Source organism: Panulirus ornatus, chromosome 25 (genome assembly GCF_036320965.1).
Source record: "Panulirus ornatus isolate Po-2019 chromosome 25, ASM3632096v1, whole genome shotgun sequence".
Lineage (NCBI taxonomy): Eukaryota > Metazoa > Arthropoda > Malacostraca > Decapoda > Palinuridae > Panulirus > Panulirus ornatus.
The window spans coordinates 13,718,861-13,746,541 of NC_092248.1; the positions used below are offsets into that span (position 1 = coordinate 13,718,861).

The 27,681-nt window shown below is 41.9% G+C and overlaps 1 protein-coding gene across 1 annotated transcript in view; it reads left to right on the top strand.

Moving 5' to 3' along the window:
* Positions 1 to 27,681, top strand: part of Gad1 (glutamate decarboxylase) — a 151,568-nt gene that overhangs the window by 109,675 nt on the left and 14,212 nt on the right. Inside the window, exons 3-8 of the mRNA XM_071677657.1 lie at positions 17,031 to 17,164; positions 18,676 to 18,858; positions 18,977 to 19,056; positions 21,734 to 21,905; positions 22,807 to 22,950; positions 24,998 to 25,147. Of these exons, the coding sequence (XP_071533758.1) occupies positions 17,031 to 17,164; positions 18,676 to 18,858; positions 18,977 to 19,056; positions 21,734 to 21,905; positions 22,807 to 22,950; positions 24,998 to 25,147 (863 nt within the window). The remainder of the gene's footprint in view (positions 1 to 17,030; positions 17,165 to 18,675; positions 18,859 to 18,976; positions 19,057 to 21,733; positions 21,906 to 22,806; positions 22,951 to 24,997; positions 25,148 to 27,681) is intronic.

Consider the following 27,681-nt stretch of genomic DNA (forward strand, 5'->3'; position numbering starts at 1 on the left):
ATTCATTTTAGATGAACTCTTCCTTTTGAACACAGCAGAATCTGTTCTTGTCCTGGGGAACAAGGCTGACTGGCCGGGGCTCTCCAATCAGCTGGGGTCCGCCCGTCTGCATTCACAAGATCAGCCAATATGTTGGACGACACAAGGGGCAGGGAGATGGGAGGGGAAAGCCTACAGGAATGTGTGTGTGTGTGTGTGTGAGAGAGAGAGAGAGAGAGAGAGAGAGAGAGAGAGAGAGAGAGAGAGAGAGAGAGAGAGAGAGGCTCTTGGTTTATCCTTGAGGTATTTGTAAACATTTTAATTTTTGTGTCAAGTCATTTTATTCATCTGCATCTTCTGCCCACATGCTAGAGTAGAAACCACCTTGATCACACTTGGTGACAACCACATTTGACTTGTATATGCATATGACTGGGGTCGCTAGGGCAAGCACTTTCTGGCTCACTGCTCTTCTGGCTGTATGTTAATTGTGTGTGTGTGTGTGTGGATGGGTGAGTGGCACTTTACTCTTTTCTACCTTCACTTTCAATGATATTATGGCTGATCCTCTTACTCCACCTCATCCCATTGAAGCTACTCCCTCTCCTACGTTTTCGTCAGTCTTTTTTCTCCTTTCTCTGCTACAAGTGGATAAGACATTTGGTCCACTGGCATATCTTCTTGTATGTTTAGGAAGTGTGGCCGAGTGTAACCTCCGTGCTTTGTCTCCCTCATCTTCTTGGTTCAGAACTTTAGTGCAGTATATTCCAAAGAAAGGAGACCGTTCTGACTCTACCAGTTGCTGCCCCATCGTTCTCACTTGTATCGTAAGAGCCTTCAAAACTGAGTCACGTTAACTCTTACTTTCTTAAACATTTAGAATTTCCTTGCCTTTCAGATCACCATTACAAAGTGCTTTGGCGGTGCCACGTTCACTTGTGACTTTGTTTTCTATGTGACTCACTTCACGTCGTCTTTCTCAAGGATTTTGGTGAATTTCTACTCGTTGCCATCGACAACTGCAAAGTAAATAAAAGTGTGTGGCATAAATCTTGGCCCTCTAAGCATGCTTCTTTTCGTTTTTCTGCTACTCTCTCTACTATAACACATCTTCCTTTTTAGAAGCTCCATTGTGGTCGTCAATGAAAAAACGTCTCTCTGAACCTGATGACGGTGGTTTCCATCAGGGATCTTCCTATTGCCTTACTTCTTTCTATAAAAGATGATTCTTCAATCTCTAGCTTTATTTACTCTTAGGCTTATGATTCCACTCTTCACACTTCAACTTACTTTCCTTTCTATCCTGACTTAGGTTGTCATTCTTTCTCTCACAGTGAAATAATTTTCTCTCTTAATTCCGACTAGTGAAGCATATCGTAACAGGGAGGCAGAAAACTGGTTGTATTCAGTAGTCCAAATACGTAGTTTTTACTTATATCCCTAAATCCGACTCGTTTCCTACTATTTAATTTTAAAACATTTCAGTTCAGTGTTGTAATAACATGTAGGTATAACCGTACCCTCCACTCTTTCATGCGAACCGGGTATGACGTACATCACATAATCTACTTTACCAAAAGGTACGGGTCTCACACTGCAAATACTTTTCCTGAGTAACCATTCCATATCGATAGGGTCTTATTCGCCCTACTATGGAGTACTGTTTGCATATTTGAGGATGTCTCCTCTTCTCAGAGTGGAATTTAAAGGCTTCCGCCTCTCTAACTCTTCTGCTTTCATCTCTCTTCAACCAACCCTTTCTGTCTGCTACGTAGTTATTGCTTCTCTCCCTCCCACCCTCCCTCCCGCTCTTTCTTCTACAGCTTTCGTTTTAATCTCTGCTCACGAGAGGTATCTTTGTGTCCTGAACACTATAGCCTGGAGCCTCAGTCCACTGGCAGCTACGAAGCATAGTTGATTTGTGGTAACCAGCCACATGAGGATTGGGCACTGTAACACCTTTCCTGGAATGGAGAAACTGTAATAATCTTTTCCTTCTAAAGTCTTGCATTAATCCTATAACTTATCACTTTTAAGAATCGGATCCACAAACATCTATGCACCTCAAATATATATACATTTTTTCTCAGACTTTCTATTTTTCCTTTTATCCAAGATAGCGGCAGTGAGGTGGTGCATGTTGTCCATACCACATCGGCCTGACATGACCCATGGCACACATGATACAGACATGATATATATACCCATGGTACACATGATACATATACCCCTGATAGACATGATACATATACCCCTGATAGACATGATACATATACCCCTGATAGACATAATACATATACCCATGATAGACATGATACATATGCCCCTGATAGACATAATACATATACCCATGATAGACATGATACATATGCCCCTGATAGACATAATACATATACCCATGATAGACATGATACATGTGCCCCTGATAGACATAATACATATACCCATGATAGACATGACACATATACCCATGGTAGACGTGATACATTTACCCGTATCAAACATGGTGGTCTGTTGTCTCCGGAAATATGCAAATCAGTTGCCTGATTCTTCATTGTCTTGATCCCCTGAGCACGAGAGAACGACCCTTGAGGGTGTGGTCCGAGGCCAGATGATCGTCGTGCGGGGGTCAAGGAGGCTTGTTTGACCAGATGGTTGTGTCAGGTGATTGGCTTTTATATGCGTTGATTAGAGAAAGTAGTTAGGTACTCTCTCTCTGACGGCGTACATAGATATCTGCTTATTATCATCACTCAAAGTATAATCATACAAATGCTTCTTAATTATCGCTCCTTATGCTAGACAGCCATGTGTGGAGATATCCATCTGAGTTGGACATCTGGACATCCTGTAGCACACTACCTACCTACCTACCTACTTACTTACCTACCTACTTGCCTACCTACCTACCTACCTACTTACTTACCTACCTACTTGCCTACCTACCTACCTACCTACTTACCTACCTACTTGCCTACCTACCTACCTACCTACTTACCTATCTACTTGCCTACCTACCTACCTACCTACTTGCCTACATACCTACCTACTTACTTACCTACCTACCTACTTGCCTACCTACTTACTTACCTACCTGCTTGACTACCTACCTACCTACCAACCTACCTACCTACCTACCTACCTACTTACCTACCTACCTACTTACTTACCTACCTATCTACCTACCTACCTACCTACTTGCCTACTTACATACCTACCTACCTACCTACTTGCCTACCTAGCTACCTACTTACCTACCTACTTACCTACTTACTTACCTACCTACCTACCTACCTACCTACCTCCTTACTTACCTACCTACTTACCTACTTACTTACCTACCTACCTACCTACCTACCTCCTTACTTACCTACCTACCTACCTACCTACTTACCTACCTACGTGCCTACCTACCTACTTACGTACCTACCTACCTACGTGCCTACCTACCTACCTACGTGCCTACCTACCTACCTACCTACTTACCTACCTACGTGCCTTCCTACCTACCTACTTACCTACCTACTTACCTACCTACGTGCCTTCCTACCTACCTACCTACCTACCTACTTACCTACCTACCTACCTACCTACTTACCTACCTACCTACCTACCTACCTACCTACTTACCTACCTACCTACCTACCTACCTACCTACCTACCTACCTACCTACTTACCTACCTACTTGCCTACCTACCTCCCTACCTACCTACTTACCTACCTACCTACCTACTTGCCTACCAACCTCCCTACCTACCTACCTACCTCCCTACCTACCTACTTGCCTACCTACCTACCTACTTACCTACCTACCTACTTGCCTACCTACCTACCTACCTACCTACCTACCTACCTACCTACCTACTTGCCTACCTACCTACCTACCTACCTACCTACCTACTTGCCTACCTACCTACCTACTTACTTACCTACCTACTTGCCTACCTACCTACCTACCTACTTACCTACCTACCTACTTGCCTACCTACCTACCTACCTACCTACCTATTGTGTACCAGTACTTACAAGATTTTGGACACAGCCAAGACTAGCACTCCATGCTAACCTCACGTCTTGTGTGATGAACTATACAGTATTTGTCTGTTATCAGAGGAACAGGAAATATTAGGCGAGCGGCTCTACCGCAGGGGAGTGGCCAGTCCATATGTTCTCTCTAAAAACAATATCCTTTGGGCGCGTCAAGTAGGCTGAGGGGTAATGGGAGCCTGCCCCCTCTCCCCTCTCTGGAAAAATCCCCCAAATCCTCCGGAAGCTGAGGGATTCCCCTGGCCGGGAGTGAAATATGGGCGGTATGGATAAGGCTCCCTAGGGAACACTTACTGTCTCTATCAATTGGCCCGATTCTCGTCTTGGGTGGAGGGGAGAGATATAGGAAGGGACCGGCGGCGGGTGAGGCTTGGGTGCTGGGAGAGTAAAGCTTTGTTTACAGTAACTAGGGAGGTAGAGGCCGAGTCATGGCCAGATCAGACGGAGGGCTGCTGCACCTGCAGTGTTACTCTGACGTATAGGCTGACCGTACACACAGACACAAACATAGATATACAGACGCCCTAGTGTGTATAGGGAGAGACTTATTATCACTATCGTCATTACAGATAAAGTTATCGATATCATCGAATAACACATGTTATCTTTGGGCAACGGTGTAACAAGAGAGAGAGAGAGAGAGAGAGAGAGAGAGAGAGAGAGAGAGAGAGAGAGAGAGAGAGAGAGCAGACTCTGGCCATAAAGCAATGGGGTCTTGGTAATGACTGGGATTTACCCTATAATTGAAAGTTGAGGACGCGGAACACCCATCCTGTGAGGGGTGCTTGCTAGGGGGATTGGGACACAGATGGAACGTTGGGCCGGGGGGGGGGGGGGGGTGATGGGTGATGGAAGAGGGAGGGATGGAAGATGACGAGAGGGAAGAGTGGCTGGGGACCCCACGGAAGATGGAGAGCTGTAGAGTGATGATGGGGACGCTGGGGATTGCCGGAGGTAAGAAAGATGGTCTTTTCACATGATGGACGTGCTCTCCAGTATAATGCCAGCAGATTATACTCCATTATGATAATCATCAAGTGATATCACTGTATTATATTATTTTTTTTTTTTTTTTTTGCTTTGTCGCTGTCTCCCGCGTTTGCGAGGTAGCGCAAGGAAACAGACGAAAGAAATGGCCCAACCCACCCCCATACACATGTATATACATACGTCCACACACGCAAATATACATACCTACACAGCTTTCCATGGTTTACCCCAGACGCTTCACATGCCTTGATTCAATCCACTGCCAGCACGTCAACCCCGGTATACCACATCGCTCCAAATCACTCTATTCCTTGCCCTCCTTTCACCCTCCTGCATGTTCAGGCCCCGATCACACAAAATCTTTTTCACTCCATCTTTCCACCTCCAATTTGGTCTCCCTCTTCTCCTCGTTCCCTCCACCTCCGACACATATATTCTCTCGGTCAATCTTTCCTCACTCATTCTCTCCATGTGCCCAAACCATTTCAAAACACCCTCTTCTGCTCTCTCAACCACGCTCTTTTTATTTCCACACATCTCTCTTACCCTTACGTTACTTACTCGATCAAACCACCTCACACCACACATTGTCCTCAAACATCTCATTTCCAGCACATCCATCCTCCTGCGCACAACTCTATCCATAGCCCACGCCTCGCAACCATACAACATTGTTGGAACCACTATTCCTTCAAACATACCCATTTTTGCTTTCCGAGATAATGTTCTCGACTTCCACACATTCTTCAAGGCTCCCAGAATTTTCGCCCCCTCCCCCACCCTATGATCCACTTCCGCTTCCATGGTTCCATCCGCTGCCAGATCCACTCCCAGATATCTAAAACACTTCACTTCCTCCAGTTTTTCTCCATTCAAACTCACCTCCCAATTGACTTGACCCTCAACCCTACTGTACCTAATAACCTTGCTCTTATTCACATTTACTCTTAACTTTCTTCTTTCACACACTTTACCAAACTCAGTCACCAGCTTCTGCAGTTTCTCACATGAATCAGCCACCAGCGCTGTATCATCAGCGAACAACAACTGACTCACTTCCCAAGCTCTCTCATCCCCAACAGACTTCATACTTGCCCCTCTTTCCAAAACTCTTGCATTCACCTCCCTAACAACCCCATCCATAAACAAATTAAACAACCATGGAGACATCACACACCCCTGCCGCAAACCTACATTCACTGAGAACCAATCACTTTCCTCTCTTCCTACACGTACACATGCCTTACATCCTCAATAAAACCTTTTCACTGCTTCTAACAACTTGCCTCCCACACCATATATTCTTAATACCTTCCACAGAGCATCTCTATCAACTCTATCATATGCCTTCTCCAGATCCATAAATGCTACATACAAATCCATTTGCTTTTCTAAGTATTTCTCACATACATTCTTCAAAGCAAACACCTGATCCACACATCCTCTACCACTTCTAAAACCACACTGCTCTTCCCCAATCTGATGCTCTGTACATGCCTTCACCCTCTCAATCAATATCCTCCCATATAATTTACCAGGAATACTCAACAAACTTATACCTCTGTAATTTGAGCACTCACTCTTATCCCCTTTGCCTTTGTACAATGGCACTATGCACGCATTCCGCCAATCCTCAGGCACCTCACCATGAGTCATACATACATTAAATAACCTTACCAACCAGTCAACAATACAGTCACCCCCTTTTTTAATAAATTCCACTGCAATACCATCCAAACCTGCTGCCTTGCCGGCTTTCATCTTCCGCAAAGCTTTTACTACCTCTTCTCTGTTTACCAAATCATTTTCCCTAACCCTCTCACTTTGCACACCACCTCGACCAAAACACCCTATATCTGCCACTCTATCATCAAACACATTCAACAAACCTTCAAAATACTCACTCCATCTCCTTCTCACATCACCACTACTTGTTATCACCTCCCCATTTGCGCCCTTCACTGAAGTTCCCATTTGCTCCCTTGTCTTACGCACTTTATTTACCTCCTTCCAGAACATCTTTTTATTCTCCCTAAAATTTAATGATACTCTCTCACCCCAACTCTCATTTGCCCTTTTTTTCACCTCTTGCACCTTTCTCTTGACCTCCTGTCTCTTTCTTTTATACATCTCCCACTCAATTGCATTTTTTCCCTGCAAAAATCGTCCAAATGCCTCTCTCTTCTCTTTCACTAATACTCTTACTTCTTCATCCCACCACTCACTACCCTTTCTAATCAACCCACCTCCCACTCTTCTCATGCCACAAGCATCTTTTGCGCAATCCATCACTGATTCCCTAAATACATCCCATTCCTCCCCCACTCCCCTTATTATTATTGTTATATTTAATCGCTGTTTCCCGCGTCAGCGAGGTAGCGCCAAGAAACAAAGAATGGCCCATCCACTCTTATACACACACACACACACACACACACACACACACACACACACACACACATACACACACACACACACACACACACACACACACACACATATATATATATATATATATATATATATATATATATATATATATATATATATATATATTTTTTTTTTTTTTTTTTTTCTTTTTCTTTCATACTATTCGCCATTTCCCGCGTTAGCAAGGTAGCGTTAAGAACAGAGGACTGGGCCTTTGAGGGAATATCCTCATCTGGCCCCCTTCTCTGTTCCTTCTTTGAGAAAAAAAAAAAAGAGGGGAGGATTTCCAGCCCCCCGCTCCCTTCCCTTTTAGTCGCCTTCTACGACACGCAGGGAATACGTGGGAAGTATTCTTTCTCCCCTATCCCCAGGGGTATATATATATATATATATATATATATATATATATATATATATATATATATATATATATATTAAAAGATGTTTTGGAAGGAGGTAAATAAAGTGCGTAAGATAGGAAAACAAATGGGAACATCGGTAAAGGGGGCTAATGGGGAAGTAATAACAAGTAGTGGTGATGTGAGAAGATGGAGTGAGTATTTTGAAGGTTTGTTGAATGTGTTTGATGATAGAGTGGCAGATATAAGGTGTTTTGGTCGAGGTGGTGTGCGAAGTGAGAGGGTTAGGGAGAATGATTAGGTAAACAGAGAAGAGGTAATAAAAGCTTCGCGGAAGATGAAAGCCGGCAAGGCGGCGAGGTTCGATGGTATTGCAGTGGAATTTATTAAAAAAGGGGTTGACTGTGTTGTTGACTGGTTGGTAAGGATAATTGATGTATGTATGGCTCATGATGAGGTGCCTGAGGATTGGCGGAATGCTTGCATAGTGCTATTGTACAAAGGCAAAGGGGATAAAGGTGATTGTTTAAATTACAGAGGTATAAGTCTGTTCAGTATTCCTGGGAGATTATATGGAAGGGCATTGATTGAGAGGATGAAGGCATGTACAGAGCATCAGATTGGGGAAGAGCAGTGCGGTTTCAGAAGTAGTAGAGGATGTGTGGATCAGGTGTTTGCTTTGAAGAACGTATGTGAGAAATACTTAGAAAAGCAAATGGATATGTATGTAGCATTTATGGATCTGGAGAAGCTATATGATAGAGTGGTTAGAAATGCTCTGTGGAAGGTATTAAGAATATATGGTGTGGGAGGCAAGTTGCTAGAAGCATTGAAAAGGTTTTATCGAGGATGTAAGGCATGTGTACGAGTAGGAAGAAAAGAAAGTGATTGGTTCTCAGTGAATGTCGTTTTGCGGTTGGGGTGCGTGATGTCTCCATGGTTGTTTAATTTGTTTATGGATAGGGTTGTTAGGGAGGTAAGTGCAAGAGTTTTGGAAAGAGGGGCAAGTATGCAGTCTGTTGTGGATGAGAGAGCTTGGGAAGTGAGTAAATTGTTGTTCGCTGATGATACAGCACTGGTGGCTGATTCGGGTGAGAAACTGCTGAAGCTGGTGACTGAGTTTGGTAAAGTATGTGAAAGAAGAAAGCTGAGAGTAAATGTGAATAAGAGCAAGGTTATTAGGTACCGTAGGGTTCAGGGACATGTCAGTTGGGAGGTAAGTTTGAATGGAGAAAAACTGGAGGAAGTGAAGTGTTTTAGATATCTGCGAGTGGATTTGGCAGCGGATGGAACCAAGGAAGCGGAAGTGAGTCACAGGGTGGGAGAGGGGGCGAAAGTTCAGGGAGCGTTGAAAAATGTGTGGAAGGCGAGAAATTATTTCGGAAAGCAAATATGGGTATGTTTGAAGGAATAGTGGTCCCAACAATGTTATATGGTTGCGAGGCGTGGGCTATAGATAGAGTTGTGCGGAGGAGGGTGGATGTGTTGGAAATGAGATGTTTGCGGACAATATGTGGTGTTAGGTGGTTTGATCGAGTAACTAATGGAAGGGGAAGAGAGATGTGTGGTAATAAAAAGAGTGTTGTTGAGAGAGCAGAAGAGGGTGTTTTGAAATGGTCTGGTTACATGGAGAGAATGAGTGAGGAAAGATTGACCAAGAGGTTATATGTGTCAGAGGTGGAGAGAACGAGGAGAAGTGGGAGACCAAATTGGAGGTGGAAGGATGGAGTGAAAAAGATTTTGAGCGATCGGGGCCTGAACATACAGGAGGGTGAAAGGTATGCAAGGCATAGAGTGAATTGGAACGATGTGGTATACCGGGGTCGACGTGCTGTCAATGGATTGAACCAGGGCATGTGAAGTGTCCGGGGTAAACCATGGAAAGTTTTGTGGGGCCTAGATGTGGAAAGGGAGCTGTGGTTTCGGTGCATTACACATGACAGCTAGAGACTGAGTGTGAACGAATGCAGCCTTTGTTTTCTTTTCCTAGCAATACCTCGCGCGCATGCGGGGTAGGGGGTGTCATTTCATGTGTGGCGGGGTGGCGGCGGGAATGGATGAAGGCAGCATGTATGAATATGCACATGTGTATGTATGTATATGTCGGTGTATATATATGTATGTGTACGTTGAAATGTATAGGTATGTATATATGCGTGTGTGGACGTTTATGTATATACATGTGAATGTGGGTGGGTTAGGCCATTCTTTCGTCTGTTTCCTTGCGCTACCTCGCTAACGCGGGAGACAGCGACAAAGTATAATATATATATATATATATATATATATATATATATATATATATATATATATATATATATATATATATGCACAGATATATGCATATATACACAAGTAGATATTCATACTTGCTTTCCTTCATCCATTCCTGTCGCTACCCCGCCTCACTGGAAACTCCATCGCTACCCCATTGACAGCACGTCTACCCCGGTATATTGCATCATTCTAATTCACTCTACTCCTTGAACAGCTCTCACCCTCCTGTACGTTCAGGCCCCGATCGCTCAAAATCTTTTTCACTCCATCCTTCCCCCTCCAGTTTGGTCTCCCGTTTCTCCTTGTTCCCTCCACACGTATATCCTCTTTGTCAGTCTTTCTTCACTCATACTCTCCATATGTCCAAACCATTTCAGCACATCCTCTTCTGTTCTCTCAACCACACTCTTTTTATTTCCACACATCTCCCTTACCCTTTCAGTACTCATTCGATCAAACCACCTTACACCACATATTGTCCTCATACATTTCATTTCCAACTCATCAACCCTCCTCCGTACAACCCTATCTATAGCCCAAGCCTCGCAGCCGTAAAACATTGTTGGAACCACTATTCCTTCAAACATACCCATTTGTGTTCTCCTAGACAGCTTTCTCTCCTTCCACACATTCTTCATTGCTCCCAGAACCTTCGCCCACCTTCCTCACCCTGTGACTCGCTTCCTTTTCCATTGTTCCATCTGCTGCTAAGTCCACTCCCAGAAATCTAAAACACTTCACTTCCTCCAGTTTTTCTCCATTCAAACTCACATCCCAATTAACTCGTCCTTCAACCTTACTGAACGTAATAACCTTGCTCTTTTTCTCATTTACTCTCAACTTTCTCCTTTCACACACTTTTTCAAACTCAGTCACCAACTTCTGCAGTTTCTCACATGAATCAGCCATTAGAGCGAACAACGACTGACTCACTTCCCAGGTCCTCTCATCCCCAACTGACTGCATACTCGCCCTTCTCTCCAATGCTCTTGCATTCACCTCCCTAACCACCCCATCCATCAGCAAATCAAACAACCATGGGGACATCACACCCCCCTGCCGCAGACCGACATTCACTGAGAACCAATCACTCTCCTCTCTTCCTACTCGTGCACATGCCTTACATCCTTGGTAAAACTTTTCACTGCTTCTGGCAACTTACCATCCACACCATATACTCTTAAAACCTTCCACAAAGCATCTTTATCAACCCTATCATATGCTTTCTCCAGATCCATAAATTCTACATGCAAATCCATTTGTTGTTCTACGTATTTCTCACGTACATTCTTCAAAGCAAACACCTAATCCACACATCCTCTACCATTTCTGAAACCACACTGCTCTTCCCCAATCTAATGCTCTGTAGAAGCCTTCACCCTCTCACTCAATACCCTCCCATATAATTTCCCAGGAATACTTAACAAACTTATGCCTCTGTAATTTGAACATTCACCTTTATCCCCTATGCCTTTGTACAGTGGCACTATGCGTGCATTCCGCCAATCCTCAGACACTTCACCATGGTCCATACATACACTGAATATCCTTACCAACCAATCAAAAACACAGTCACCCCCTTTTTTTTTTTAAATAAATTCCACTGCAATACCATCCAAACCTGCCGCCTTGCCGGATTTCATCTTCCGCAAAGCTTTCACTACCTCTTTTCTGTCTACCATACCATATTCCCTGACCCTCTCACTTCGCACACCATCCCGACCAAAACACCCTATATCTGCCACTCTATCATCGAACACATTAACAAACTTTCAAAATACTCATTCCATCTCACTTCACCACTACCTGTTATCACCTCCCCATTTGCGCCCTTCACTGAAGTTCCCATTTGCTCCTTGTCTTACGCACTTTATTTACCTCCTTCCAGAACATCTTTTTATTCTCCTAAAATTTAATGATACTCTCTCACCCCAACTCTCATTTGCCCTTTTTTTCACCTCTTGCACCTTTCTCTTGACCTCCTGTCTCTTTCTTTTATACATCTCCCACTCAATTGCATTTTTTCCCTGCAAAAATCGTCCAAATGCCTCTCTCTTCTCTTTCACTAATACTCTTACTTCTTCATCCCACCACTCACTACCCTTTCTAATCAACCCACCTCCCACTCTTCTCATGCCACAAGCATCTTTTGCGCAATCCATCACTGATTCCCTAAATACATCCCATTCCTCCCCCACTCCCTTATTATTATTGTTATATTTAATCGCTGTTTCCCGCGTCAGCGAGGTAGCGCCAAGAAACAAAGAATGGCCCATCCACTCTTATACACACACACACACACACACACACACACACACACACACACACACATACACACACACACACACACACACACACACACACACACATATATATATATATATATATATATATATATATATATATATATATATATATATATATATATATATTTTTTTTTTTTTTTTCTTTTTCTTTCATACTATTCGCCATTTCCCGCGTTAGCAAGGTAGCGTTAAGAACAGAGGACTGGGCCTTTGAGGGAATATCCTCATCTGGCCCCCTTCTCTGTTCCTTCTTTGAGGAAAAAAAAAAGAGGGGAGGATTTCCAGCCCCCCGCTCCCTTCCCTTTTAGTCGCCTTCTACGACACGCAGGGAATACGTGGGAAGTATTCTTTCTCCCCTATCCCCAGGGGTATATATATATATATATATATATATATATATATATATTATATATATATATATATTAAAAGATGTTTTGGAAGGAGGTAAATAAAGTGCGTAAGATAGGAAAACAAATGGGAACATCGGTAAAGGGGGCTAATGGGGAAGTAATAACAAGTAGTGGTGATGTGAGAAGATGGAGTGAGTATTTTGAAGGTTTGTTGAATGTGTTTGATGATAGAGTGGCAGATATAAGGTGTTTTGGTCGAGGTGGTGTGCGAAGTGAGAGGGTTAGGGAGAATGATTAGGTAAACAGAGAAGAGGTAATAAAAGCTTCGCGGAAGATGAAAGCCGGCAAGGCGGCGAGGTTCGATGGTATTGCAGTGGAATTTATTAAAAAAGGGGTTGACTGTGTTGTTGACTGGTTGGTAAGGATAATTGATGTATGTATGGCTCATGATGAGGTGCCTGAGGATTGGCGGAATGCTTGCATAGTGCTATTGTACAAAGGCAAAGGGGATAAAGGTGATTGTTTAAATTACAGAGGTATAAGTCTGTTCAGTATTCCTGGGAGATTATATGGAAGGGCATTGATTGAGAGGATGAAGGCATGTACAGAGCATCAGATTGGGGAAGAGCAGTGCGGTTTCAGAAGTAGTAGAGGATGTGTGGATCAGGTGTTTGCTTTGAAGAACGTATGTGAGAAATACTTAGAAAAGCAAATGGATATGTATGTAGCATTTATGGATCTGGAGAAGCTATATGATAGAGTGGTTAGAAATGCTCTGTGGAAGGTATTAAGAATATATGGTGTGGGAGGCAAGTTGCTAGAAGCATTGAAAAGGTTTTATCGAGGATGTAAGGCATGTGTACGAGTAGGAAGAAAAGAAAGTGATTGGTTCTCAGTGAATGTCGTTTTGCGGTTGGGGTGCGTGATGTCTCCATGGTTGTTTAATTTGTTTATGGATAGGGTTGTTAGGGAGGTAAGTGCAAGAGTTTTGGAAAGAGGGGCAAGTATGCAGTCTGTTGTGGATGAGAGAGCTTGGGAAGTGAGTAAATTGTTGTTCGCTGATGATACAGCACTGGTGGCTGATTCGGGTGAGAAACTGCTGAAGCTGGTGACTGAGTTTGGTAAAGTATGTGAAAGAAGAAAGCTGAGAGTAAATGTGAATAAGAGCAAGGTTATTAGGTACCGTAGGGTTCAGGGACATGTCAGTTGGGAGGTAAGTTTGAATGGAGAAAAACTGGAGGAAGTGAAGTGTTTTAGATATCTGCGAGTGGATTTGGCAGCGGATGGAACCAAGGAAGCGGAAGTGAGTCACAGGGTGGGAGAGGGGGCGAAAGTTCAGGGAGCGTTGAAAAATGTGTGGAAGGCGAGAAATTATTTCGGAAAGCAAATATGGGTATGTTTGAAGGAATAGTGGTCCCAACAATGTTATATGGTTGCGAGGCGTGGGCTATAGATAGAGTTGTGCGGAGGAGGGTGGATGTGTTGGAAATGAGATGTTTGCGGACAATATGTGGTGTTAGGTGGTTTGATCGAGTAACTAATGGAAGGGGAAGAGAGATGTGTGGTAATAAAAAGAGTGTTGTTGAGAGAGCAGAAGAGGGTGTTTTGAAATGGTCTGGTTACATGGAGAGAATGAGTGAGGAAAGATTGACCAAGAGGTTATATGTGTCAGAGGTGGAGAGAACGAGGAGAAGTGGGAGACCAAATTGGAGGTGGAAGGATGGAGTGAAAAAGATTTTGAGCGATCGGGGCCTGAACATACAGGAGGGTGAAAGGTATGCAAGGCATAGAGTGAATTGGAACGATGTGGTATACCGGGGTCGACGTGCTGTCAATGGATTGAACCAGGGCATGTGAAGTGTCCGGGGTAAACCATGGAAAGTTTTGTGGGGCCTAGATGTGGAAAGGGAGCTGTGGTTTCGGTGCATTACACATGACAGCTAGAGACTGAGTGTGAACGAATGCAGCCTTTGTTTTCTTTTCCTAGCAATACCTCGCGCGCATGCGGGGTAGGGGGTGTCATTTCATGTGTGGCGGGGTGGCGGCGGGAATGGATGAAGGCAGCATGTATGAATATGCACATGTGTATGTATGTATATGTCGGTGTATATATATGTATGTGTACGTTGAAATGTATAGGTATGTATATATGCGTGTGTGGACGTTTATGTATATACATGTGAATGTGGGTGGGTTAGGCCATTCTTTCGTCTGTTTCCTTGCGCTACCTCGCTAACGCGGGAGACAGCGACAAAGTATAATATATATATATATATATATATATATATATATATATATATATATATATATATATATATATATATGCACAGATATATGCATATATACACAAGTAGATATTCATACTTGCTTTCCTTCATCCATTCCTGTCGCTACCCCGCCTCACTGGAAACTCCATCGCTACCCCATTGACAGCACGTCTACCCCGGTATATTGCATCATTCTAATTCACTCTACTCCTTGAACAGCTCTCACCCTCCTGTACGTTCAGGCCCCGATCGCTCAAAATCTTTTTCACTCCATCCTTCCCCCTCCAGTTTGGTCTCCCGTTTCTCCTTGTTCCCTCCACACGTATATCCTCTTTGTCAGTCTTTCTTCACTCATACTCTCCATATGTCCAAACCATTTCAGCACATCCTCTTCTGTTCTCTCAACCACACTCTTTTTATTTCCACACATCTCCCTTACCCTTTCAGTACTCATTCGATCAAACCACCTTACACCACATATTGTCCTCATACATTTCATTTCCAACTCATCAACCCTCCTCCGTACAACCCTATCTATAGCCCAAGCCTCGCAGCCGTAAAACATTGTTGGAACCACTATTCCTTCAAACATACCCATTTGTGTTCTCCTAGACAGCTTTCTCTCCTTCCACACATTCTTCATTGCTCCCAGAACCTTCGCCCACCTTCCTCACCCTGTGACTCGCTTCCTTTTCCATTGTTCCATCTGCTGCTAAGTCCACTCCCAGAAATCTAAAACACTTCACTTCCTCCAGTTTTTCTCCATTCAAACTCACATCCCAATTAACTCGTCCTTCAACCTTACTGAACGTAATAACCTTGCTCTTTTTCTCATTTACTCTCAACTTTCTCCTTTCACACACTTTTTCAAACTCAGTCACCAACTTCTGCAGTTTCTCACATGAATCAGCCATTAGAGCGAACAACGACTGACTCACTTCCCAGGTCCTCTCATCCCCAACTGACTGCATACTCGCCCTTCTCTCCAATGCTCTTGCATTCACCTCCCTAACCACCCCATCCATCAGCAAATCAAACAACCATGGGGACATCACACCCCCCTGCCGCAGACCGACATTCACTGAGAACCAATCACTCTCCTCTCTTCCTACTCGTGCACATGCCTTACATCCTTGGTAAAACTTTTCACTGCTTCTGGCAACTTACCATCCACACCATATACTCTTAAAACCTTCCACAAAGCATCTTTATCAACCCTATCATATGCTTTCTCCAGATCCATAAATTCTACATGCAAATCCATTTGTTGTTCTACGTATTTCTCACGTACATTCTTCAAAGCAAACACCTAATCCACACATCCTCTACCATTTCTGAAACCACACTGCTCTTCCCCAATCTAATGCTCTGTAGAAGCCTTCACCCTCTCACTCAATACCCTCCCATATAATTTCCCAGGAATACTTAACAAACTTATGCCTCTGTAATTTGAACATTCACCTTTATCCCCTATGCCTTTGTACAGTGGCACTATGCGTGCATTCCGCCAATCCTCAGACACTTCACCATGGTCCATACATACACTGAATATCCTTACCAACCAATCAAAAACACAGTCACCCCCTTTTTTTTTTTAAATAAATTCCACTGCAATACCATCCAAACCTGCCGCCTTGCCGGATTTCATCTTCCGCAAAGCTTTCACTACCTCTTTTCTGTCTACCATACCATATTCCCTGACCCTCTCACTTCGCACACCATCCCGACCAAAACACCCTATATCTGCCACTCTATCATCGAACACATTAACAAACTTTCAAAATACTCATTCCATCTCACTTCACCACTACCTGTTATTACCTCCTTCCCATTTGTTCTGTTGTTTTACGCACGATATTTACTTCCTTTCAAAACATCTTTTTATTCTCCATAAAATCTAATGATACTCTCTCACCCCAATTCTCATTTGCCCTCTTTTTCAACCCTTGCCCCTTTCTCTTGACCTCCTCACCTTCCCTACCCTTGTACCCCTGCCTCACGTGGTATTGTTCTGTGGTTCACAGGTCACCCCCGGTTCATGAACCAGTTGTCATGCGGGATGGAGGTTATATCGTTGGCGGGCGAGTGGCTGACGGCTGCAGCCAACACCAACATGTTTACCTACGAGATAGCACCAGTCTTCATCCTCATGGAACACGTGAGTCTAGTCAACTGGCATCACGCTAACGTGATCTTCCTTCACACTAATGTAACCATACCTTACTTTAATATGACCCTGTTTCACACAAGTATGACCGTATTTCACGGTAGTAATGTGATATTACCTCACTAATATTGTATTTGTATAATACTGTGTTTGTAGAATCGTGTTAAGAACAGTTCTACTTGAGAGTAAAGTTTAGTGGTTTAAGTTAACTTTACAATGAAATCAACATTTTCAGTGATTGTTGCTTTTATGACGGTAAGGTTTACCTTATAAGTCGCGTATAAGTTTATGACGGTAAGGTTTACCTTATAAATAGCAGTATAAGTTTATGACGGTAAGGTTTACCTTATAAATAGCAGTATAAGTTTATGACGGTAAGGTTTACCTTATAAATAGCAGTATAAGTTTATGACGTTAAGGTTTACCTTAAAGTAGCAGTACAAGCTTATGACGTTAAGGTTTACCTTATAAGTAGCAGTATAAGTTTATGACGGTAAGGTTTACCGTATAAGTAGCAGTATAAGTTTATGACGGTAAGGTTTACCGTATAAGTAGCAGTATAAGTTTATGATGGTAAGGTTAACGTTATCATATATAATAATGGAAGCCTCATGGCTCAGTAATGCCCTAGTGGCTACAGTAATGTTTCCTGTATAACTCATTACTGTGTGTACCCTCCTGCTGGTCATCATGGGTCACTCCCGCAGATCACCATGGGTTACTCTTCCCCCGCAGGTCACCATGAGACACTTTCCCCCGCAGGTCAACGTGGGTCACTCCCCCGTAGGTCACCATGGGTCACTCTCCCCCTCGGTCTCCTTGGGTTTCTATCCCTCCGCAGGTCACCATGGGTTGCACCCCCTTAGGTCACCATGGGTCACTCTCCCCCGCAGGTCAAACATGGTTTACTCGGCCCGCAGGTCACCATGGGTCACTCTCCCCCTGCAGGTCATCATGGGTCACTCGCCTCCGCAGGTCACCATGGGTCACTATCCCCCGCAGGTCACCTTGGGTTACTCCCCCGCAGGTGTTTGGGTACTGATGGGAGGTGTGTGGATACTGATGTAAGATGTGTGGGCACTGATGTGAGGTGTGTGGGTAATGATGGTAGGAGTGTGGGTAATGATGGGAGGTGTGTGGGTAATGATGGGAGGTGTGTGGGTAATGATGGGAGGTGTGTGGGTAATGATGGTAGGTGTGTGGATACTGATGTAAGATGTGTGGGCACTGATGTGAGGTGTGTGGGTAATGATGGTAGGAGTGTGGGTAATGATGGGAGGTGTGTGGGTAATGAAGGGAGGTGTGTGGGTAATGATGGGAGGTGTGTGGGTAATGATGGTAGGTGTGTGGATACTGATGTAAGATGTGTGGGCACTGATGTGAGGTGTGTGGGTAATGATGGTAGGTGTGTGGGTAATGATGGTAGGTGTGTGGGTAATGAAGGGAGGTGTGTGGGTAATGATGGGAGGTGTGTGGGTACTGATGTGAGGTGTTGTCGGCAGATGACAATGCGACACATGAGGAAGATCATCGGGTACAAGGCAGGAGACAGTATCCTCGCACCAGGAGGATCCATCAGTAATCTGTACGCCGCCATGGCTGCCAGGCACAAGATGTTCCCTGAGTACAAGACCAAGGGTCTTCGAGCACTGCCCGGCGAGCTCTGCATGTTCACCTCCATCCACGTGAGTCACGTTCACCTCCGTTCACGTGAGTCATGTTCTCCACGTGAGCCAGTCTTATTCTGTCGTCTGTAAACGCCAATTTCTTCTCCAACTGATTTTCCTTCTATTTCTTGGCCAGAGTCACTACTCGCTGAAGGGCGCTGCCTCCGCCATGGGCCTGGGTACGGACAACCTCCTGGAAGTGCCCGTCGATGAGAAGTAAGTGATGATGCAGCGTGAGTCTCCGTCTCTCGTGATGATGTCTGCCTCAGGGTCACTGGTACAACTGGTTCATAATATTGTTGTGTTCCAGATATCCTGTGTGAACTCCCTCTGATGTTCTCTCGTTATCTGTCCTCCATCCTCCACATAAAGTTTGATTTAAATTTGGAGGTATAACCTACAGCTGGTGATTCACTGCATGATACAACTTTCACTTATATTTGAGAAAAGAATCCTTGCATTTTTCACCAATAATATTTTTGTGTAATATAGCAGGATACTCCGGTGTCAGGTATAAATCTTAAACCTTGAATTTTCCATATAGCGTTTGGTCGCGTCCCTCCTTGTGCTCCCCCACCAAACCCCATTGTCTCCTCCTGTATTATGACAACATCCGGACTTGACCAGATGGCTAAGAAACTTGGAGAACCTTACATAAACATTAGAAAGTTTGTCCTTAGAAAGATGCAGCTTGGAATATTTCAGTGGAGGATGATAAGGGCGCCCAGAAAATCATATCACGGATACTATTGCATTGATAAATACTCCCCCAGGAGGTGGGGGAGGGGGGGGGGATGTGCAGCCCTCCAACAGGGTTGATGACAAGCACTGAGAGAACTAGAGGTAGACTGCTTCCTTATATTCCCATCAGATCTAGGAGACGATAAGGACTGGTTTCCCAGAGAGATATATAGGTCAAATAATTTAGAAATTATTATAACGCTATTAAGTATAGCTATGTCGTGTGGTCTGTATGCAAAAAGCCCATTGTACTTGGAAGTGATGTGAAACCCAGCCCAGCTGTGTCAGTACACGTCACGGTAACATCATTAACCGTACCATAGCTGAGTCGTCAGCCCTCACCATGGAATGTTAAGAGGTGAAAATACTTTAGATCATAATGTATATGGCTTTAAATGAGATAGATAACCTTAGTGAGCTATACATTTACTTCACAAATCTTATGTTTGATAGCAGGCGTAGTGTTAAAACTGTTTCCAGCATAATTTGTCTTGATACTATTTTGACTCACAGAAACTAACCAATCCGGTCTGTCTTGTCAGATATCACATTTTTCAGTTTTCTTTTCTTGACGACTTTCCATCCTAAAACTTCAACTGATTTTTTTCCTATTTACCTCTCATAGTCCTGTGTTTTCTTAATAGCAGCTTTTTCAGTTCTTTTGCTCTGATATCCTCCCTAATCCCATTAATTGATGCTTGGTAGATTTTGATTCCTGCTTACATTAAGTTGACGCTCGTGTGCTGATTTAGTTTCCACGTTGATATAAGTTTCTTGTTAAGATGCATTCTTCTCAACTGCCGCCGCTGGTGTCCTCCCATTGATGCTAGTTTCTTCCTAGGCTCATAGTATTGTTTTAATATTACCCACATAAATGCTAGTTTTCACCTACTCTAACGCTAGTTTCTTTCCTTGCTAATGCTAGATTCTTCCCACACTAATGGTAGATTCTTACCACACTAATGCTAGTTTCTTCCCACATTAATGCTAGATTCTTACCACACTAATGCTAGTTTCTTCCCACACTAATGCTAGATTCTTCCCACACTAATGCTTGATTCTTCCCACAGTAATGCTAGTTTCTTCCCACACTAATGCTAGTTTCTTCCCACACTAATGCTAATTTCTTCCCAAATTGATGAAAGTTTCTTCCTATGCTGAGTGTAGTTTCTTCCCAGGCTGGGCAAGCAAGTTTCTTCTGATAGTAATGCCAGTGTTGTTATGTACCTCTGTTATTTTTCTTTATTATACTTCTCAACCACCCAGCCCACTGAAGGTAGTTTATTTCCTAGGGATTACCTCTGCTCCTAGCGTCAGTTCTGTTTCTTTCAGTCACTCCTCCTTTTCACTTACAAAGGAGGTTGTTAATTTTTCTCATTCCTTTTGATTTTCTTTCGTTTCGCTCGTTGATATTTTTAACGGTAGTTCTGACTTTTGATGCTATTTCAAGTAGTTCCTTCCAACATCAGAGGGATATTCTTTTGTTCCCAACAAAAGCACCGCAGATGATATTTTGTGTCCCGGGTTTGTTATATATATATATATATATATATATATATATATATATATATATATATATATATATATATATATATATATATTGGTTGATGCTATTTTGTTTTGCGTGTTGCTATTTTGTTGAAATTCATGAAATTTTATTTAATTTGGTGCTGTTTTGTTTTACTCGATCTTATTTTCTTTCTCATGGCACTAATTTCTTTCACTTGACATTGCTTTCTTTCTTTTAACACTATTTTCTTTAACTTGACAGTACTATACTCCCCTGACACTATTTTTTTTCACTTGACTCAATGTTCTTTGTCTTGACACTGTTTTGTTTCACATGACATTAATTTCTTTAGTTTAATGCTTGGTCTGTTTCAGTTGATGTTATTTTGCTCTACTTGATGGAGTTTGATTTAACTTTGATGCTATTTTGCCTCAACTTGAAGAAGCTATTCTGGTTCATTTGATGTTATTTTCTTCGCTTGATGCTATTATCTTCAATGCTATTTCGTTTCACTTGATGCTATTTTGCTTTGTTTAACCTTTTTTTTGCTTCACTTGATGCTATTTTATTTTGCTTGATGTTTCATGTGGTGCCATATTGTGTTCGGCCTGCCACTGTGTGACGTTGAATCACCTGCCGCAGGGGCCGTATGATCCCAGCGGAGCTGGACAGGATGATCCAGGATGCTAAGGGCAAGGGAAAGGTGCCCTTCCTGGTGTGCGCCACAGCTGGCACCACTGTCATGGGCGCCTTCGACCCTCTCCATGCCATTGCCGACGTCTGTGAGAAGCACAAGCTTTGGTTTCATGTCGATGTGAGTCCCTGTTGACTGTGTATATGACCTGTGTATATGCGGTCCTTTGTAACAGTGTTGTCAGGATAAGGGTGTTTACATGTTTCTGCATCTGTTGCTTGGGTTTATAAGTTCCTGATAGTGTTGCATGTGTATATATGGTTTACAATAGTTTTTAATGCTAACTTTTGAGTTGTATACATCGAAAAAGTTACTGATTTGATCTTGTGGTTGATATGATTCACAAGATTATAATACTTGTGTTTATACTTATATAGTATATAAAAGCCTCAGTCCCTGTGTGGTGCATCTGTGTATTGAAGCACTCAGGTGTTTTATCTTCAAAGTTTGTCCCCCTAAATATGAACACCGAATCCTTATTTGAATTTCGGTTATCGCCATTTTCAGTAGTCTTTGTGTTGATAGCACTGAATTGTTACATTCATGCTGTTTGGTTTGAAATGATATATTTTCCATTTTTATCTCAAAATTTCTTCATATGTTTTGTCATTAGTTACGAACTTTCTTGTTCTAGCTAACCAAAACTTTGTGTTTCGTTTCATTTATGTTTGATCTCGGTAAACATTGTGTTCTATGGGATTTTTTTTTTTTATCGAATTCTTTGATCATGATGATTTACTCTCTTCTTAAATGACCTTACGTTCATAATAATTAATTCGTCAAACATTTTCTTTAATCTTGAAATATCTTTAAATTCTTTGCTCACAGTGAGCCATACGACTGCTCTGATCTATATAGCTATAATTATATCTACGGTTATGATGGCATGTGTGGCTATAATAACTTTATAATGACCCCTGGAGTAAGTAGATGTCCGGACAGATAGGTGGTGAGATTGAAGTGGGTAACGAAGGGAAAGTTGGACGTGCTATGTAGTGATTATATATCTTGGGTGTTGCAGGCTGCCTGGGGCGGCGGGGTGCTGCTCTCCAAGAACCAGAGGCACAAGATGGCCGGTGTGGAGCGCTCCAACTCCATCACCTGGAACCCCCATAAACTAATGGGCGTCCTCCTCCAGTGTTCTACAGTCCACTTCCAGGAAGATGTAAGTACCGGACACTTCCAGGAAGATGTAAGTACCGGACACTTCCAGGAAGATGTAAGTACCGGACACTTCCAGGAAGATGTAAGTACCGGACACTTCCAGGAAGATGTAAGTACCGGACACTTCCAGGAAGATGTAAGTACCCGACACTTCCAGGAAGATGTAAGTACCCGACACTTCCAGGAAGATGTAAGTACCCGACACTTCCAGGAAGATGTAAGTACCGGACACTTCCAGGAAGATGCAAGTACCCGACACTTCCAGGAAGATGTAAGTACCGGACACTTCAAGGAAGATGTAAGTACCCGACACTTCCAGGAAGATGTAAGTACCGGACACTTCAAGGAAGATGTAAGTACCCGACACTTCCAGGAAGATGTAAGTACCGGACACTTCCAGGAAGATGTAAGTACCCGACACTTCCAGGAAGATGCAAGTACCGGACACTTCCAGGAAGATGTAAGTACCCGACACTTCCAGGAAGATGTAAGTACCCGACACTTCCAGAAAGATGTAAGTACCCGACACTTCCAGGAAGATGTAAGTACCCGACACTTCCAGAAAGATGTAAGTACCCGACACTTCCAGGAAGATGTAAGTACATCTCCAAAGCATCCGTCTCATTAATTTTCTTCTCTTGGCTTCCCTGTGTTCTCTTGTGTATAGTTTTCCTTCCAATCGTCCCATATTAGTGTTGGTGGACGTAGTAAATCCTCCCTGTTATCCTGCCAGCAGTGGTGTCCCTGTGGGTTGGGTCCTATCACCTGTGTTCTCTCTTTTCTCCATAAATTACTTTTTTTCATTCATCAACACTATACGTTCATCATCACTATACATTCAACACTATACATCCATCAACACTATACATTCATCAACACTATATGTTCATCAACACTATACATTCATCAACACTATACATTCATCAACACTATACATTCATCAACACTATACGTTCATCAACACTATAAATCCATCAACACTATACATTCATCAACACTATACATTCATCAACACTATACGTTCATCAACACTATAAATCCATCAACACTATACATTCATCAACACTATACATCCATCAGCACTATACGTTCATCATCACTATACATTCATCAACACTACATTCATCAACACTTTACGTTCATGACTATACATTCATCAACACTATACATTCTTAAATCGACGATTTTACTCTCTATTCTTAATCTACTTTCCTTCCTCTCGTCACTCTTAAATATATTTCCTCTGTGTTGCATCTTCGAGTGTAGACATGGTAATCAGGTTAAGTTCTGCAGTGTACAAATGCAAATAACTACCTATAACTTTTCCTGGATTTCACTCGTTTCTTGCCATTAGATGTAAGAGGATGACACTTGCCATTAGACGTAAGAGGACGACAGCTCAACCCAGTAATCATATAAAAATAAACTTGACGCTGTGGATGTTTTATAGATACCATTATTATTATTCTTTTAAGCTCTAAGCAGCAGTTCTAGTCTGCAAAGGTGTAATTTGCCTGCATATCTACGATTGAATCTTCTTCCACCAGTCTTGTAGTAAGATTGGCTAGACGTGAGTTCTGTGATTTTTTATGTTACCTGAGAACGGCACGAACAGCTGAGGCCGTAATCAAGGCCATCCTATTAACAACAACTGAAAGCCTTAATCAATCATCCTTTATTATTTTCAATAAAATCGTTTTACCTTTTTAATCAAAATAGTTCGAGTGGAGTCTGCCGTTGCTGTACCGAGTCGGCTACTATGAAAAGTAAAAAAAAAAAAAAATATGTATCAAACACATTCATGAAAAGGTAGGTACCAACAGGCACTTGCTTGAAGATGCATTAAACACTTGTAAGAACATGTGAACACAAGACACTCTCAGGAATATGTGAGTTCTTGATATATCCTGAAATATGTAAGTAACAGCTAATTCTAGCGAGATGTAAGTACCAAAGCTTTCAGGAAGATGCAAGAGCCAAACAGTTTAATGTCTCCCCGTCATGATCCTTCCTCTCCACTCACCACTCTCCCTCCCTTTCCGCTGCAGGGGCTGCTCATCTCGTGCAACCAGATGTGTGCCGACTACCTCTTCCAGCAAGACAAGCCCTACGATGTCAACTACGACACAGGTGACAAGGTCATCCAATGTGGTCGTCACAACGACATCTTCAAGCTTTGGCTACACTGGCGCTCTAAGGTATACCCTTACTGTACTTTACTGACCTTCAAAGGTATATCCCTACCCTCCCTGTACTCAACTGGCACTCTAAGTATACCCCTACCCAACCTGTACTTTATTGGCATTCTTAGGTATATTTCCTACCCTTCCATTGCTCGCATTGTTCTCAGTGGTATATGGCTTTTACTTATTTTTCCTTTTCTCTGTGGTATATCCAAACTCTTTCGTTATTCAACTTGTGTATTGATATACTGATGCACTAATACATACCTTCCACCCATCATTTACTTTGATGTACCCCTTTGCCTCCTATGGAATTCACTTCATATATTCAAACATTATTTCAATAAAGATTGATAATTTAATTCATTTCAAACATTGTGAGGCAAATATTACCATATCAGTTAATTGGGAATAAATCCGTTCAACACAAGCAATGTAATCTGCGCACACTTAAGGTACTTTTTTTTGTTTTTGTTATTTCCAGAGGAGTGTATAACTGCCTCCCTATGGTATCCTGAGGCTAGGTCAGATTCAGTAGGCTAGGTCAGGTTGTGTTACGTCATTTTGCTTTCACACAAAATTTTAAGCAGAACACACGGGAAGGACAGACATTAGGAGACCCGAGAGTTCAGAATCACGTTTTCTGTAAAACAACAATGAAAATATGATGATGGTAAAATAGTAAATATGATGATGGTAGAAACAATAGTAAATATGATGATGGTAGAAACAATAGTAAATATAATGATGGTAGAAACAATAGTAAATATAATGATGGTAGAAACAATAGTAAATATGATGATGGTAGAACCAGAATAGCAAAGCGAAAGACATTACTCCTCCCCACCCACCCACCCACCTACCCCAAGTCTCAACTGGCGGGCGAGCCGGAAAATATAAAAAACATACCATAATATAATTATGAAATAACATACTACAATGTAAAATAACGTATCATAATGTAATTATAAAATAACATACCTTAATATAATTATGAAATAACATACTACAATGTAAAATAACGTATCATAATGTAATTATAAAATAACATACCTTAATATAATTATGAAATAACATACTACAATGTAAAATAACGTATCATAATGTAATTATAAAATAACATACCTTAATATAATTATGAAATAACATACTACAATGTAAAATAACGTATCATAATGTAATTATAAAATAACATACCTTAATATAATTATGAAATAACATACTACAATGTAATTGTAAAATAACGTACCATAATGTAATTATAACATAACATGCCATAATATAATTATGAAATAACATACTACAATGTAATTGTAAAAAAACGTACCATAATGTGATTATAAAATAACATACCATAATATAATCATGAAGTAACATACTACAATGTAATTGTGAAATAACGTACCATAATGTAATTATACAATAACATACCATAATCATAAAACAGCATACCATAATGTAATTATACCATAATATGATTATGAAATAACATACCATAATGTGATTGTAAAATAACGTACCATAATGGTATTATGGTGTGTGTAATGTTAGCCAAGGAAATTTATGTGTGGTGGGTTGGAACAGTCTCCTGCCAGACTGACTCACTACAAATAATCAGGTAAAGTTCTTGCCATGGAGCAATGTTTCTAGCCACAACAGGAACGTCACATTTCCGCTCAGCCATTTATCTAGTAGGCATTCCCAAAGACATTTGTAGAAACCTTTGTTGAGACACCAGAGACATGGTTAGAAATCTTTGTTAAGATACCATATTATATAGTCCTGCTTCAGTCATGACTTGTTTGATAAAGTAAACTGTATACCTGAGTGACATTACCATATGACATTGGTCACTGATGTGGTCGTTTAGAACAGTCTCTTGTAATTATTGTTTTCCCCTTATATCAAACTACAAGTTTACCCCATGTGGTGCAGACAACCTTTTATTTCTTTCTGTCACAAGTCAGACCTGTAGTGTTGACCTCTCTATATAGATAGACATGTATCAAACCTGCTCTTGTTTGTGTGCTTGTTGACGTTTCCATCTCTTGGTCATGTAATATTCATGATGTTTTGATCATTACTTTTGTGGTTCAAATGAAAATCATTTTATTTTTACCTGTCATACTTGCTCCTTCCTGGAACATTATCATTGTCATCTGTTACAGCCGGTGGTACTAAATCTTCGATATTCCTTTACATCACTTGAACCTCAGTTTGTGATGTGTCGTTGTGATGTCTATGAATTCCCTGAAAATCAAATGTTATTCTTTCGTTTCTTAGCTACTGTAGTTCTGTTCCTCTTGTGTTTTATAGTGACAGTTCTTTTCCTTTATGAGCCCCCACAGTGGATTGTTAACAGTGGATTGTTACACTACATTACAACTCCACAATCTGACCAAACCATCCCATCCTTCTATCATAATGTATACATACCTAACATACTCCACTTCAGCAGACACAGATTAATTAAGCTTTTGTCTTCCTTATCTCTCTCTCTCTCTCTCTCTCTCTCTCTCTCTCTCTCTCTCTCTCTCTCTCTCTCCACA